The 14,992-nt window shown below is 33.8% G+C and overlaps 1 protein-coding gene across 1 annotated transcript; it reads left to right on the top strand.

Moving 5' to 3' along the window:
* The first annotated feature begins 2,185 nt into the window (after nucleotides 1-2,185).
* LOC111374426 lies at nucleotides 2,186-8,266 on the top strand. The gene is made up of 11 exons (XM_022997097.1): nucleotides 2,186-2,835; nucleotides 4,676-4,792; nucleotides 5,034-5,134; nucleotides 5,556-5,627; nucleotides 5,846-5,927; nucleotides 6,024-6,104; nucleotides 6,554-6,592; nucleotides 6,795-6,860; nucleotides 7,063-7,212; nucleotides 7,685-7,813; nucleotides 7,995-8,266. The coding sequence occupies exons 1-11, from the start codon at nucleotides 2,602-2,604 to the stop codon at nucleotides 8,028-8,030; spliced, it is 1,107 nt and encodes a 368-aa protein (XP_022852865.1). The 5' UTR covers nucleotides 2,186-2,601; the 3' UTR covers nucleotides 8,031-8,266.
* The last annotated feature ends 6,726 nt before the right edge of the window (nucleotides 8,267-14,992 follow it).

Raw genomic sequence — 14,992 nt, 5'->3', positions numbered from 1 at the left:
AGTTACAAAATTACTTGGGTATTGCAGATTGACCCCTAAATTTCCCATTTCCTTTCTTTATAACCCAAATTGTAAACAATTAATTTTCTGTCTCCAAGTTAGGAGACTCATGAGCAAACATATTAAACAAAAATATAACTTTCACGCTTTAATATTTCTTTTTGTTCTTACTTAGCGCTTTCGGTTATTATCCAACTTGGACAAAATTTTATCAACTAATTAAAAAGATTAAGCAAAAAATCTCAATTCATTACATATTATTTTAAATTTTATTTTAGGAACCATTGTAAAGATATATCGATCTGAGTGCTCAATGGAACACCTTGTCCGTCCTGCATAGATCTTATAATAAACTTAACTCGCCTCCCGATACATATCCCAGTGGTGTAAAGGATATGAGTGAGGTAGTTTCAACCTTACTGACAGTCGCAGTGTGAGGGTTTGATTCATGAAATATGAAATTGGACTCTTTGTGGGCACCAGTGTACGGACAAACTCTTGTTCCCTGACCTATTGGAACACATCTCGTGATTTACCTCCCTCACGATATTCCAGAAACGAGGCCGTGGGGGCTCTCAAGGTTGGGGTTCAATTTTTTTTTTTTTATAATAAACTCAACTCTTCAATATCACAATTCAAGAATTTGTCATGGTCGAATATTTTCTCCAGAGAATAGAATTTGCCATGGTCAATATGTTTTCCGTAGAATTTTAACACAACAATGTTATGTTATAATTTTTTTACTAATAAAAATTTGTAAGCTAAATAATTTTTATATCGTTAGCCTATATAGTATATACGGCATTTTAAGACTGTTTATACTGCACAAGATCAACAATAAATACATAGAAAGCAAGCGAAAATGTGACTTATTGTTGTGTTTAAGGATGGAATAAATACTCACATCATTCGTTCAACACTATTTGTACTACACCATCAAGAACAATTAATAAATTCTGATCTCCATTGATGAAAAAACATTACGTAAATCTTTTGATTGGTTGACATATGCAAAAGTTAATCCGATATATCTTATATAAATTTACTATGACAATTTACATATATACAAAATCTTGACTTTTTTCTAGATTATACAAAAATATTTTGTCTAGAGTTTGATGTAGATTTTTGGATAATTGATTTTTTAGAAAACGTGTGATTAAAAGGTATGAAAAATTATGAATTCACGTGTAAAATTATTTTATTAAAAGAATATACGGTTATAAAATATGTTTTAAAAAAAATAAATTTAAAGAATCTTTACCAAATAGGGGCTTAATCTCCTCCCCCAACATCTCTAAATACTATGTTCGAGCTAACAACTTTTTCATGAAAGTTACTAATAAACCTCAATTGAATCAAATTTCTTGACAATTTTAGTAGTTAGGCATTCAATTATTGAATGAGAGGTGGGGATTTCATTATTTTGGATGGACAAATAGTAAAGGGCCCAATGGAATTAGGAGAATTGGGCAAATTTCGTAAATGTGTATATTTTGCGGGGAAAATCATTTGTACAGAAAATGAGTTCACAAAACTAGAACCTCTCCAGAAGAGACACATGAGGTCAGTCCCATGCAGGGGACCCATGGGTGATAAAAATTGCAAAAAAAAATGCTGACTTACCAACTTGTGTGTTTTCTGTAGAAGCTCCCTTTTGTACACGTAACGGGGTTCATATTTTGCAGAAGGGTTTTGCTTGACGTCCACATGGCCTTGGGCCTAGGACACCCTGACTTACTGCCTTGTGTGTTTTTTGTAGAAGCCCCCTTTTGTACATGTAACGGGGTTCATATTTTGTAGAAGGATTTTGCTTGACGTCCACATGGCCTGGATGTCCAGGACACCGTTTGATGCCCACCTATAGGTGGCCTGTCTGCCCAGCCGTCCAGGGCCATGGTGGGCCTTGCCCTTTGCAGGATAAAACTGACAATTTAGCCCTTGTTTGATTTTCATTAAATTACATTACATTACATTCTACTTTTTTTCTTTCCTATTTTCAACCACACAATCTTCCATAAAATAATATTACACGTAAATCGAAAATTTTTCTTTCTTTTTCAATCACTCATTTTTCAAAAAACACTATTCTATACATTAAATTTTCCCCGTAATGGGGGCCAAACAGGGGCTTAATCTCCATCCAATCAAACAAAAAGGTGGCCTGATCGCCTGCGACATACGCAATGCACCAAATCAACTCCCCACTTATTAAAGTCTCATTCTTCGAGCCAAGTCAGTTAATACAGTCACACAATACCCACGTACACCCCAACGCCCTTCTCTGATATATGTTATGCTCGGCTTCAAACATTTTCACGAGATTCTTGAAGATAATGTACTTTAATTTGTGTTGCTTTTATTTTATTATAAGATGATTTGGTTGAATTTCACGCTAAATGTAGATCATTTTAATTTCTAACACTTCACATGTTTCTGGATCTGATATTTTTTATACCCAGATTATATTAAAAACAAAAAGTTAAGACTGTAGTGACTAGTGATTGTATGGAAATTCAAGTGTTGGGAAGAATTTGTGAAATATTGAAGCCCTAAATCGTCCAAACGTTTGCTGTACAATTTGAGTGAAGCTGAGAGTAAATGAAGAGGAGATCGATTTCGCAGAAAAATCATCAGAGATGGAAGATGAAACTTTTTGCTGTGTTTTTGCTTGTATTTTGTTTCGCGACTTTAGTATTAATGGAATCGCTTTACATAAGGATCAAATTTTTGGCGTTAATTTCCCCGCCTTTGGTTCAGAAGCCGAAAATGGCGTTTCTATTTATAGCACGAAATCGACTTCCACTTGAGATGGTTTGGGATGCATTCTTCCAGGTAATTACCCTTTTTTATTTGTTTTTATTTCATCTAATATTTCTATTTTTAGTAATCAATTCATTACATATTCATAATAGTGACGCAATAAACAAAATAAATTTCCCCGTTTGTAATTAATATTACTGTATAGAGTACTAAGAGTAGGTGTTGTTTAAATGCTGTTGTATCATCTTTCTTTGTAGCACACAAAAGCTGGCATCCCTTTTGAGGAATATACGAGTATAGTATTGATTTGGTTGCGATAGGCATCGATAATGGATGGAGGACTGAAAGTATTTAGACAGAAATATAACTAATGATGTTAATCTATAATTTGAAAACTCTCTAATGACATTTGAAAGGAATAAATTGTAGATATTATTGGACCACAATAGAATATTTTGACTAAAGGAAAATTAGTTCTTAAAAACTTGTGTAAGACAATTAGAGTAAATCAGATCATAATCAACAAGAAGTGTATCAAACATTGGTTAGGTTAAATCAAATCATTGCAACTAAACTATAGTTAATTGATTTCGCTGAACTGGTGATTTTCTAGCTAGTGGCTTAGATTGTTGAGTGCTTTGATTTGCAATATATTTGAACGGATATACCAACAAGATAATTACTGCTGCAAATAATAACAAAGCAAAGATAGAAGACAGGATAGATCGTAATAGTAATACGTCCTTAAATGATTTCAATCAACTCTCAGGGGTCCTCCTATTGCAGTCCGTAGGATCAGCCCAACTTGCAAAAGTAGCAGCATTAAGAGCTACAAGTTTTACGAAGAAAATTTACATGAACCAATTAGCTATTGTCTCACATAGAACATATCATAACTGCTTTTCCAAGATTGTCTCATTTAAAGTACCTTAGTAAATGGCAGCTTAATAAAATTTGTAAAGAAGTTATTTAACATCTTATTTACTGATAACAATCATAAATAGTTTGTTGTGATGTAATGAGTAAGCCTCGAATACATAGTGACCAACCTCATTCAACTCATGGGATGTAAGAGTAGGCGTCAAGGAGCTTCAAAAGATCAGGGGACTTTATTAGATGATCATCTCAATTTTTTCTTTCAAGTTGAATGAGAAAAATGATTCGTGTAGAGATGATTGTTTAAGTGGGGCTGCAGAAATTTTGTTGAGTTGAAGTTCAAATGCTGCCTAAGACTTCTCACATGCTTATATTAAATATATAAAGAATTTTGGCTAAAAACTTATCTTTATCAACTTTTCAGTATTTTCAACAAAACAAACAGGGAAATGGTAATGTATCGGTGAAAAGAAAATATCATTTCATCATGTGTGTTCTAATGAAGGTTCCAGGTTGTAGAAAATATGTTCTAGGCACCTTAATGTATTCTAAATATCTGAATATATGACAGTCAGTTAAATTGTTAAGGATGGTCTTACATGGTCTTCATCTATGGGCTTTGGACTTTTGAATAGGTCCGGAACTTCAAGGGAGAAAATTTAGGGATTAGAAGACTTGATAGTGAAACCTTTCAAGCAAAATGAGAATTTGTGCTGGATTTCAAATGAATCCTATCTATTCATATTGTAAAACGCCTCTGGACAGTACTTTTTCTGATCTTTCATCAATTCACAATGACCTGGAGTGAAGTGAATTGTTTGTTGGCTCTTCTCTGCACCAACAGTGAGGGTGGGTGGAAAGGTGGAGTGGGGGTTACATTCATGTTGATTTCCTATCAATACATATTGCAAATATAGTTGCTTTATTTTTATACTTCTAAGACATTTTATTTTGACTTTGATGTTTGAATAGTTCAAATCATAAGACAATCAGCAACAGTAATTGACATATGAGAGTCATTTGTGATGTTTTGCAGGGTGATAAAGAGAATAGGTTCTCAATATTTGTTCACTCAAGACCTGGTTTTCTGCTCAGCAAGGCAACAACAAGATCAAGTTACTTTTTGAATCGCCAGATTAATGATAGTGTGCAGGTTTACTTTTATTTGAAGTATGGGAGAAGCAACATGAAATATATAGCAATTTAAATGAAATGTTTAATAATTCATCAACTAAAAATTCTATTATGATTTTTTTCATCTTGTATATGTTATTAACTCAATTTGACAAGTTATCTATAATGAATGCAAAATGTGATCTGACTTTATGTCTGAACCCTCGTGTTAACTCAGTGAACTTTTGAGTAATATTTAGCAAGTGATGGTTTCTTTCCAGGTAGACTGGGGAGAAGCAAGCATGATCCAGGCAGAACGCATTTTGCTTGAAAATGCATTGATGGATCCATTTAATGAGCGGTTTATTTTTCTTTCAGACAGGTGATTTCAAATTATTAAATTTTTGAGTAGATGTAAAGTGATAAGATATGAGACTAAAGGCAACAAGTGTAGTTGCCAGTTGTGGAGAAATTAAGTGAATAATGAATTAGGTTGTCGGCACATGTTTGTGTAGAATTATAGTAGCTCTTGTCATAAGAATGATGTGATCTCATTGGAAGAGGGTGTGTAGACCTAAATTAACATGGCGTCTTGTGGTTGTTGATCTAATAATGAATAGAATAGATTGGCAAAAAATGGATTCATGTAGTCGACACCAAAATTATGGGGAGATGACTTAGTTTGTGTAATTGTAACAAGATTATTGAGGATTTTTTTTTTTTTAATTATTTTTTTAAGTCTATGTTCTGTTTCCCGCAAATCACATGACTAACGATATTTCTGCTTCTTAATCTTGTTACAGCTGCATACCTTTATACAACTTCAGCTACACATATGATTACATAATGTCTGCCTCAACTAGTTTTGTGGACAGGTTAGTGCAACTGCATTTTTTAAGCTTTCTTTTCACAAGTAAATACATTTTTATCAACTCTGTGATCTCAATAATCACAAGATATATCTGAATATATTTTTTCTCTTTTACTTTCTTGCATATCATTTTTGGACAAAAATTTACACAAATAGGGGTTGGAAAGATGTATGGGTCAAGAGTGGGTTTAAAACTTTGCTTGTACTCTAAATTGGTAACAGTTTTGCTGACACGAAAGAAGGGCGTTACAATCCAAAAATGCATCCAGTGATTCCTGTCGAGAACTGGAGGAAAGGATCTCAAGTAACGTCATTTCTTAGCATTGTTGCTTACTGAAGATAAATAATTTCAGAAACTCCATAATAAAAGAGAACGTGAAGCATCTTCTGCATTTTGCAGTGGGTTGTTCTGATGAGAAATCATGCTGATATTTTTGTGAAAGATGACACTGTATTCGCAATGTTTCAGTCCCATTGCCAGGCAAGTGTTTTAATCATTTTGTTGAACAGTTTTGGTGGCACTGCAAGATAACAGTTTCAGCAAAGAGCTGTTTATTGTGGGTACTTTTCTACGACGTAACTTCATTATGAAAAATAGGAACTTTAAAATGAACCACTTTTACCCTTTATTCACAAAATTTTAAGTTTTGACTTGTTCGGGTTTACAAGTTAGGGAACTATCATGTCACTGTTAGGGGTTTATTAACCTTAATTCATGTGTAGAGATTTACTACTTTTAGTTTTCAATTAGCCAGACTTCATGATCACAAGGAGCAATGCATTAAGACATTATGTTTCCCTAATGAATGTGGTTTTTGATCTATAGGTTGCTTAATTTTGCCTTGTACGTACAATATATGTGTATATATTGTTGACTATAAAGTTCCTTCTAGTGTGTTATGCACTCATTTGTTCACTTTTTCCTAACAGAGGAAGTCTCTACCTGAATTTTGGCGAGATCGACACATTGTAAGATTCTCTGTTGTTTGTTTCTCTTGTTTTCCGGCATCTTATAGCAGCTTACTACATTTGCACCTAAAAAAATAGCTGACATTATCTACATGGACCATTCATATTGCCTGATCTTAAACTAAATGCAAATTATAAGTTGTTAATATTGACTTCTGAGTACAAGGTTTTCACTCTTTTTATCAATAATTGCCTCCTGCAGCCTTCTGATAATTCTAAGGAGCATAACTGTATACCGGATGAACATTACGTTCAAACCTTGCTTGCGGTAAGTTGTTCTTTCTTCTCCTTTACAGGATAAAACTTGATCAGAAAGATAGGAACTATTGAGAAAAATGCGTTTTGACCAATCAGATTCAATATTATTTGATAACCTAATGTGCTTTGATGCCTTTAAGGTTGTAAACTATGTTTCCTTAATAGTATTCTCAGTTTCCTCTAATTCTCTTAGTTTTCTTGTTAATGATCAGCAAAAAGGTCTTGAACTGGAAATTACAAGGAGGACGTTGACTCATACCTCTTGGGACCTTTCCTCTTCCAGAGAACATGAAAGGCGAGGATGGCATCCTTTAACTTACAAGTTAGCTGATGCTACTCTCACACTTGTAAAATCCATTAAGGTATGATATATTTTGCGCTGCTTTTATGCTTATGTTCCAAAATATTATATGGTGAAATGGGTCGAGCAAAAACTTTCTGCTCCGTCTCTGTATAAACTGTAACTTGGAATGCATATTGAGATGCATAACTTGATGTCTACACGATGGCTTGTTGAATTATTTACATTATTTTACGGAAAATATAACTGCAAAATATGTGAGACCATCTAAAGATTAAAAGAAGTGTATGCTTATGGCATGTTCAACAAAGTAGATTGAGCTTAGATAGCTCGAAATGGTATCAAGGGAGAAAAATAAGATAAAATACTTTACATTCAAATGTCCGATACTGAACGAGCACTTAAAGTCGTGCATTTGAGTGTAGCTTTTGTTTATCAATCTCATGATCGCATTTTCAAGATACCTGGAATATCTTGGAAAATTGGGAAGAGAGATGGTATATATTACCTCTATATATTCTCTCTTTATGTAGGGTATAGACAATGTTTATTACGAGACCGAATACAGAAGAGAATGGTGCACTAGTAAGGGGAAACCCTCCACATGCTTCCTTTTTGCAAGGAAATTCACAAGGCCTGCTGGTCTACGACTTCTTAGTACGGTCAGTGTGATACTCTGTTGCTCTTTCAGTGTCATTTTAAATCAAGATTTCTAAGGGATCATACGATTTATTGATTGCTGGGATGTTTGGCTAAGCTTAAAATGTAATTTTTACTGTGTGAATAACAATTTTTGCCGAAAATGTTATTGACTGACTGCTTCTAGAACTTTTATGGTTGCAGTCTGCTTTGGGAGTCCCCGTTGAAGCAACAAGCTAAAGGTGACATATATCAGTCAGTTAATAGCCATTGTAAGTTCATTTTCAGGTAGAAGGCAATTTAGGATTAACCAACCTTTCATGTATAAATGAGAGTTGTAAAGATGGGGGAAGAATTTGTTAATGTAGAGTGATGTATATCATAGTATCGCTGTTGTACCACGTAATAAAGGCGATTGTATTGATATATTGTACTCCATTAGTTGGGAAATGAAATTCCACGTCCTTCAGAAGTCAGTTGAAGTTCATCTCAAAGAGGGGGATTACGGCTAAGGTTAGAGAACGTACATTTTGGGTACTTAGCAGCACAAAACGTCCCTACCTTTCAAGATTTTTATAGAAAACGTTCTTACCTTTCGTTTTTTGGCAGATTTCACCATCACTTTTACTTTTTTTGCGCAAAACATCTTTCTGTCAACTCTCTATTAAAATGCAGGGGTAAGATTGTCTAAATCAATTTGTTTTTCATTGTGGCTTTACTCCCTCATTCTCATTCAAATGTTCATAACTAAAAAAGTGAAGTAATATAAAAAAAATTTGTACAAAATTATTTCATTCAATAAATAAGGGAAAATGACGCAAAGGACTGTATTTCTTGTTGAAAAGACTGTAATGCTTGATTGCTCAAAAAATTTTGGAATGATATATAAAGAGAATGAATATGTTATATGTGGTTAATAAACTTGAAATGATCATCCCCATTTCGTACTCATTAAGGGTGTAATAAGGGGTAAGGTGAGAAAACCAATTAAAATGTGATTCTATGAATGGACAATACATAAGATGGAGAAAATGATGAAAAATGAACGGGTATTCTTCCCATTTTAGCATAAAATCGAATTGGTGGTAACAATCCCTATCTTTATATTGTATTTGTGAAAAACATCACTATCCTTACATTGTCTTTGCGCAAAATATCCCTAGTTTTGTTATAAATTGTGCAAACTGTTCCTACTTAGCAAAACCAGTACTCAACAACAAGCTCAAAACTAGGGATGGTTGCACAATTTATAACAAATGTAGGGATGTTTTGAGCAAAGACAATATAAAGGTAGGGATTTTTTCGCAAATACAATATAAAGATAGTGATTGTTACCACCAATTCGATTTTATGCTAAAATGAGAAGAATACTTGTTCATCTTTCATCATCTTCTCCATCTTATGTATTGTCGATTCATAGAATCACATTTTAATTGACTCTCACTTTACCCCTTATTTACACCCTTCGTGAGTACGAAATGGGGATGGTCATCTCAAGTTTATTAACCACATTTAATATATTCATTCTCTTCATATACCATTCCAAAATTTTTTGAGCAATCAAGTATTACAGTTGCCGTGATTCTTTTCAACAATAAATTCAGTTCTTTGCGTCATTTTCCCTTATTTATTGAATGAAATAATTTTGTAAATTTTTTTTTCATATTATTATTTTTTTTTTTTTTTTTTTTTTTTTTTTTTTTTTGTTTTTTTTTTGGTTTTTGGGGGTTATGAACATTTGAAGAAGAAGGAAGGATTGAAGCCAAAATGAAGAACAAATTGGTTTAGACAATCTTACCCTTGCATTTTGAAAAGAAAATATCCATTTTATTTTATTTGACAGAGCATTTTAACAGGAGTTGATAGAAGGATATTTTGGGCAAAAAAGGTAAAAGTGAGGGTGAAATCTACCAAAAATCGAAAGGTAGGAACGTTTTGTACTAATTACCCTACATTTTGTGTAGTGAATTCACGTATATATAGGGGAATGATAATGGGCCAAGTGGTTAATTGATCAAGCACAAGCCCAATATAAAGTTGTTTAATTAAATAGTCCAATCAATTGAATAATTGATGTCACGTTGACATAAATGAGATCTTTTCATCATGTGCATGGTACGTAATTTATAGGTGTAATAGTAGTCTGCAAGTTCTAGTCTTATATTCATGTGTGGATCGGAATTCAAAATATTAGTCAATTATGTGAGGTCTTTACATATTGCCTCAGAAATATGAGCAACTCCAATATGTGAGGGATTATGAACAATCTCAAAAATATGTAGCGATTTCAAATGTAGGTGGACTTGCAAATTACCTTTGAGAATATAAGTCATTCCAATATATGAGGACTTATGAAATGCCTCAAAAATATAGATATTGCATATAATTTATCGAGAACTCGACAACATCTTCTCTGTAATATGGACTAAATCAATTTGTAATACAATACATCCATTGCACATATGCAAAATAAATTAGGATACATTTGACCCCTCAAAATACTAATGATGATAGCGTGAATGGCAGCAAATCAAACTTCTCCAAGATAGAATTTACAGAGAGCCAATGAGAGTAAAAGAGTGTAAGAGAGGGGAGAGGAGTTTGGCTAGGGTTAGAGAGCATACCTTTTCTGGGTTGACTTGACCATCGAAGTACAAACGGTCGTTGAATGCGACCTTTACCTTCTAATGGAATGTTCCATTGCATATGTGACGTTTATGTGGAGAGGATGTGATCAGAATTCTGTTGATATATTTTTCGAGGTCAATAGATTGATGCCATTTGTGAAAAAGGGTATAGTTTAATGAAGAAATCGCATGAGAAAAAGCTAACCAAATATTCTCAAACGTGAAGAAAATGGAGCTCCGGGAAGCATCCCAAAAATTTCAGAAGCAAATGACTATCGCTGGACGAACAAAATTTTCTCTAGCATCTTCTAGCTTGATCAAGTTCACAAAAAGGTAATCCATTATTGCTTTGAGTTTCAAACATAAAAGGAATTAATAAAAACGGAAGAAAAATGGCGGCCATTAATCAGGGGCGAATCCAGGAGTTTGAGTTAGCATGGGCGATCGTTGACCATCTACCGTTGGCCGCAATAAAATATTAAAAGTACTTTTGATATTCATTTTTTTTTTTTTTTTTTTTTTTCAAAAAATGTTTTTTTGAATTGGGGTTTTTTTGAAAAACTTTTTTTTTTTTTTTTTTTTTTTTTTTTTTTTTTTTTTTGCAAAAAATGTATTTTGGAATGGTGATTTGATAGAGAACATGTGACTAAAAATAAAGAAAAGTTTTGGATTTACATGTAATATTATTTTATTGAAGAACGTATGGATAAAAGAAGAAAGAAAAAATGTATTTTAAAAAAAAGGGAAATCGAACAAGGCCTAAAGTATAAATATAACAATTATTTTATTCAAACTGAACATATATAATTCTGTTATAAGAATAAATATAATTCATCAAATAACATTGTTGCCAAGTTTTATATAATTTAATCTATTGTTACCCAAAAAAAAAAAAAATTAGCATGGCGGATCCAACTAGGGCCGCCACCCTAGCTCGCCGCGACTGCCTTTAACCATGAGATTTGTGATATTTAGGTTGGGATGGTGACCAAGAATAATCAAAAATAAAAAATGGAACTTCATCCTCAAATTTCCTTCACGCATTCTACTTTATCCGGTTACACAAAGATTGGAGTTCATTTACTTTAAACTCAAAGACCAGTTTGTGAAGCTTTCAATACATGTTGGAGTTGGGCAAAATCCAACCGAAACCATTCAACCCTCAACCCAAATCGGTTTGGTTGGTTTTTTAAAGTTCAATTGGATTGGGTTGAATTGAAAAATTAGATTTGAAGTTGGGTTGGATTGAGTCTCGGGTTATGATTTAAAACCCAATCCAATGAATTAAAAAAATTAATATCTAAATGAAAAAAAATACCCCCCTAAATAAGCACAATAGTAAAGATATGATGACTTATAATTTATAAACGCTCGTTTTATTTACATAGATTGATTCATATGAACACTTTGTACAAATGAAATGTTATATGATAATAAAATAAAAATTAAGAACGTGATGATTAAATGAACAAATCTCAAAAAATTACAAAAATGAAAATGCTTCATAAATTTTAAATTTATTTATACTTTATTTTTCAGAAAGAATTCCTTGTATACGTAATAAAAAAAAGGTTTTCAAGTAATTTTACACCTAAAAATTTATCCAAATTTAACAATAAAATAATCGGATCCAATTTTAATTGGGTTGAAGCCCAAACTAACCAACATAATCTAAACCGACCCAAACTTGATCGGATTGGGTTGGGTTGAGTTTAAACCATTAATTGGGTTGGGTTGGGTTGGGTTGGGTTTGGATTGGGAAAAAAAATTGATCAAACCCAACCCATGTTCGCCCCTAACACATGCCAACTTTATAAAACTTTGGACAAGATGGAGATTTTAGGTGTGGGTAATGGCATCTTCTAACAGAAAAATTAGGACTAAATCCTATGGGAATGCTATGTTATAAACGAAGAAGAGTTTAGAGATGGGCGCAGCAACTTGCTTAATCAAATGCTTTGTTCAAACTTCTATTCCATAGAGGAGAATTTATTACTTTAAAATCATCGGATCTTCATGTTAGGTCATCAAGAAATTCAAGAACTATAGCGAAAACGTACCTGAATCAGACCTGGTTAATGCAACAATTGAATCTTACGGTTTAGTCTTCCAAATCTACATGCAGCCCGAATTCTCTCTGGCGATGGGAGATAGGATAGAATGAGTAATTCACGTACGTGTGATCTGGGAGCTATAACCGTATTTATACATTGGTGCCCTTGACCTAATTCGGTCAGTCATAGAATTAGGAACTTGGGCCCCGATCTCTACAAATAAAATACTCATACTTTAATTGGATACATTAAATCCCAAAATACAGAAATCTTATTGGATCACTTTTAAATGGGTTTAACCAAATTTGATAGCTTTAATTTAAGGGAAAAATTCATGAATCAGGCTTTAAGTATGGCCAATTCAAATTCCAAGCCTAAAGTTCTAAAATGCAAAAATCAGGTTTGTGTTAATTAATTAAAAATATTTTATTAATGAAGCATATTACAGTCACAGTTATAAGATTTATGGTCACAGATATGTACTTTAAGATCACAATGTCACGTATTATAAAAATAATTGGTCACAGATTCTTTCGTCAGTCACAAATCAAAATTATTATAGGTCACAGTTTTTTAATCGGTCACATATTTTTAAATTAATTGATCACAAATTACTTTTACATCGTAAGTTATCAAATTTTTAGGTCACTGTTTATTTGTCAGTCATAGATTTTGGAATTAGTTGGTCACGGATCATTTTTTAGTCACAAGTTATCAACTTTTTAGGTCACAAATAACTAAATAATTGGTCACATACCACCACCACACTCACCCTGACACCACACCACACCACCACCACAACCATCACCACCGCCGTCAACACTGCCTGCACCACCAACAAAAATCAACGTTGATCCACCATCGCCGCTAGCAACCCTACCTATACAACCAACAAATACCATCTAAAACCACACCACCACCAAAACAACCCCCAAACCACAGCCAAATTCAACCACCACTACAGCCGTCACCACAAAACCTCCACCACACAAACACATTACCACCACTACACAAAACACTGTCCAAACCCCATCCAAATCACCAGATTCACCACCAAAGCCGCCACCACAAAACCCGCATCGCCACCACCACACAAAACACCGTTCAAACCCACAAAGTCGCCAGCAACCCGAACTGTTTCTGCTTCTCCGCGCTGGTACAGTGCTTCGCCTATGAAGAGTCGCCGGAGTGTGACTGCTTCGAGGTGGTGTAGAGCTACTTTCGTGCTGACTGGTATGGGAAAAGTGAGGCGGCGCTGGGATCTGCTTCGGGGCGATGCGGCGGATCTGCATCGTCGTGTCATCTCCTCTTCATTATAGAACCATCGGCGACAACGACCACCGTCTCTGATCGAGAAGATTACAGATACCAGCAGGCAGCCACACCAACCGCCATCTCCGATCTCTTCATCACAGCGCACCGCCAGTGCTGCCTACGTGGTGGAGTGTTACGGCGGGGGAGACGGCGTGACAGGGAGGAAGAGATGAGAGGGAGAGGAAGACGGACAATGAGTGTGAGAGTGGGAGTGGAGAATGAATAAATTAGGAATTGTAATTGAATTAGGGTTTGAGTTATTATTCAAACCTGATTTTAGAACAAAAATACTTTTATCTTGATTTTAGAATTTCAATTTTTAAACACCTGAAAATCTGTAATTTCCACTTAATTTAACACGCAATTATTCACACATACAAGCCCACATGATCGATTAAAGTTTCTTACATTCCAATGATCATCGTTGAGCCGCCATTTCATTCCCAATTACAACTATTATCTACGGCCTCCAAAAGAGGCTTTTAAGATAGTCGTCAGTGCTCACAGCTCCCTTAACGTATTGTTAGATTTATTGTTGTCCAGTACAAAGTATTAGATTTTTTGTGGAGACAAGGATTGATAGAGGTGTGCCATAGGTTTTTTCTCTGAATTATTGACAGGATTTTGCAAGGAAATAATATTTCAGCTTTTCTACTACTCAATTTCTCCAGATTTTTTGGCTTGTTAACGTGCCGTTTTCTACTTTCCTGTAGGGTTGGGTTGGACCATTAAACCCTTGTTTGAGTTTCATTTTTTCATCAAAATACATTATTCAATAGTGATTTAACATCATTTCAATCATATTCTTCAATAAAATAATTTTACATGCAAATCTATGACTTTTCTTTATTTTTTGACCAAACATTTTTCATCAATACTCTATTTAAAAATGCATTTTTTTTATAAGAATGTGACTCAACAAGGGCTAAGTGACTAAAAATTATTTGTGGAAATTATGGAAACTAAGTGATTTCAAAATCTCAATTCATTATTAAAAGTTATAAGTTTTTCTTTATAAAATCAAATATAATTAAAATTTTAAATAATAATAATAATATTATTATTATTATAAAATTAAACTAATCCACCTTATAACCCATTTCAATTTCTTCCCAACCCCTAAAAACCATTTCCACTATCTTCTCCATCTTTCCATCTTCTCTCTTCTCACACTCTCTATAAACCCTCACCGACGATGCTGCTCTCC

The sequence above is a fragment of the Olea europaea genome, unplaced genomic scaffold (assembly GCF_002742605.1).
Source record: "Olea europaea var. sylvestris unplaced genomic scaffold, O_europaea_v1 scaffold1249, whole genome shotgun sequence".
NCBI classification, from domain to species: Eukaryota; Viridiplantae; Streptophyta; class Magnoliopsida; order Lamiales; family Oleaceae; genus Olea; species Olea europaea.
The sequence above is the reverse complement of the archived record's forward strand: the minus strand, read 5'-3'. Positions and strand labels throughout refer to the sequence as shown.

Coding starts and splice junctions, on each gene's coding strand:
- LOC111374426 (XM_022997097.1), top strand. CDS start 2,602: ATGAAGAGGAGATCGATTTCGCAGAAAAATCATCAGAGATGGAAGATG. Junction 5,628..5,845: donor TCAACTAGTTTTGTGGACAG/GTTAGTGCAACT, acceptor AATTGGTAACAG/TTTTGCTGACACGAAAGAAG. Junction 7,814..7,994: donor GTCTACGACTTCTTAGTACG/GTCAGTGTGATA, acceptor TTATGGTTGCAG/TCTGCTTTGGGAGTCCCCGT.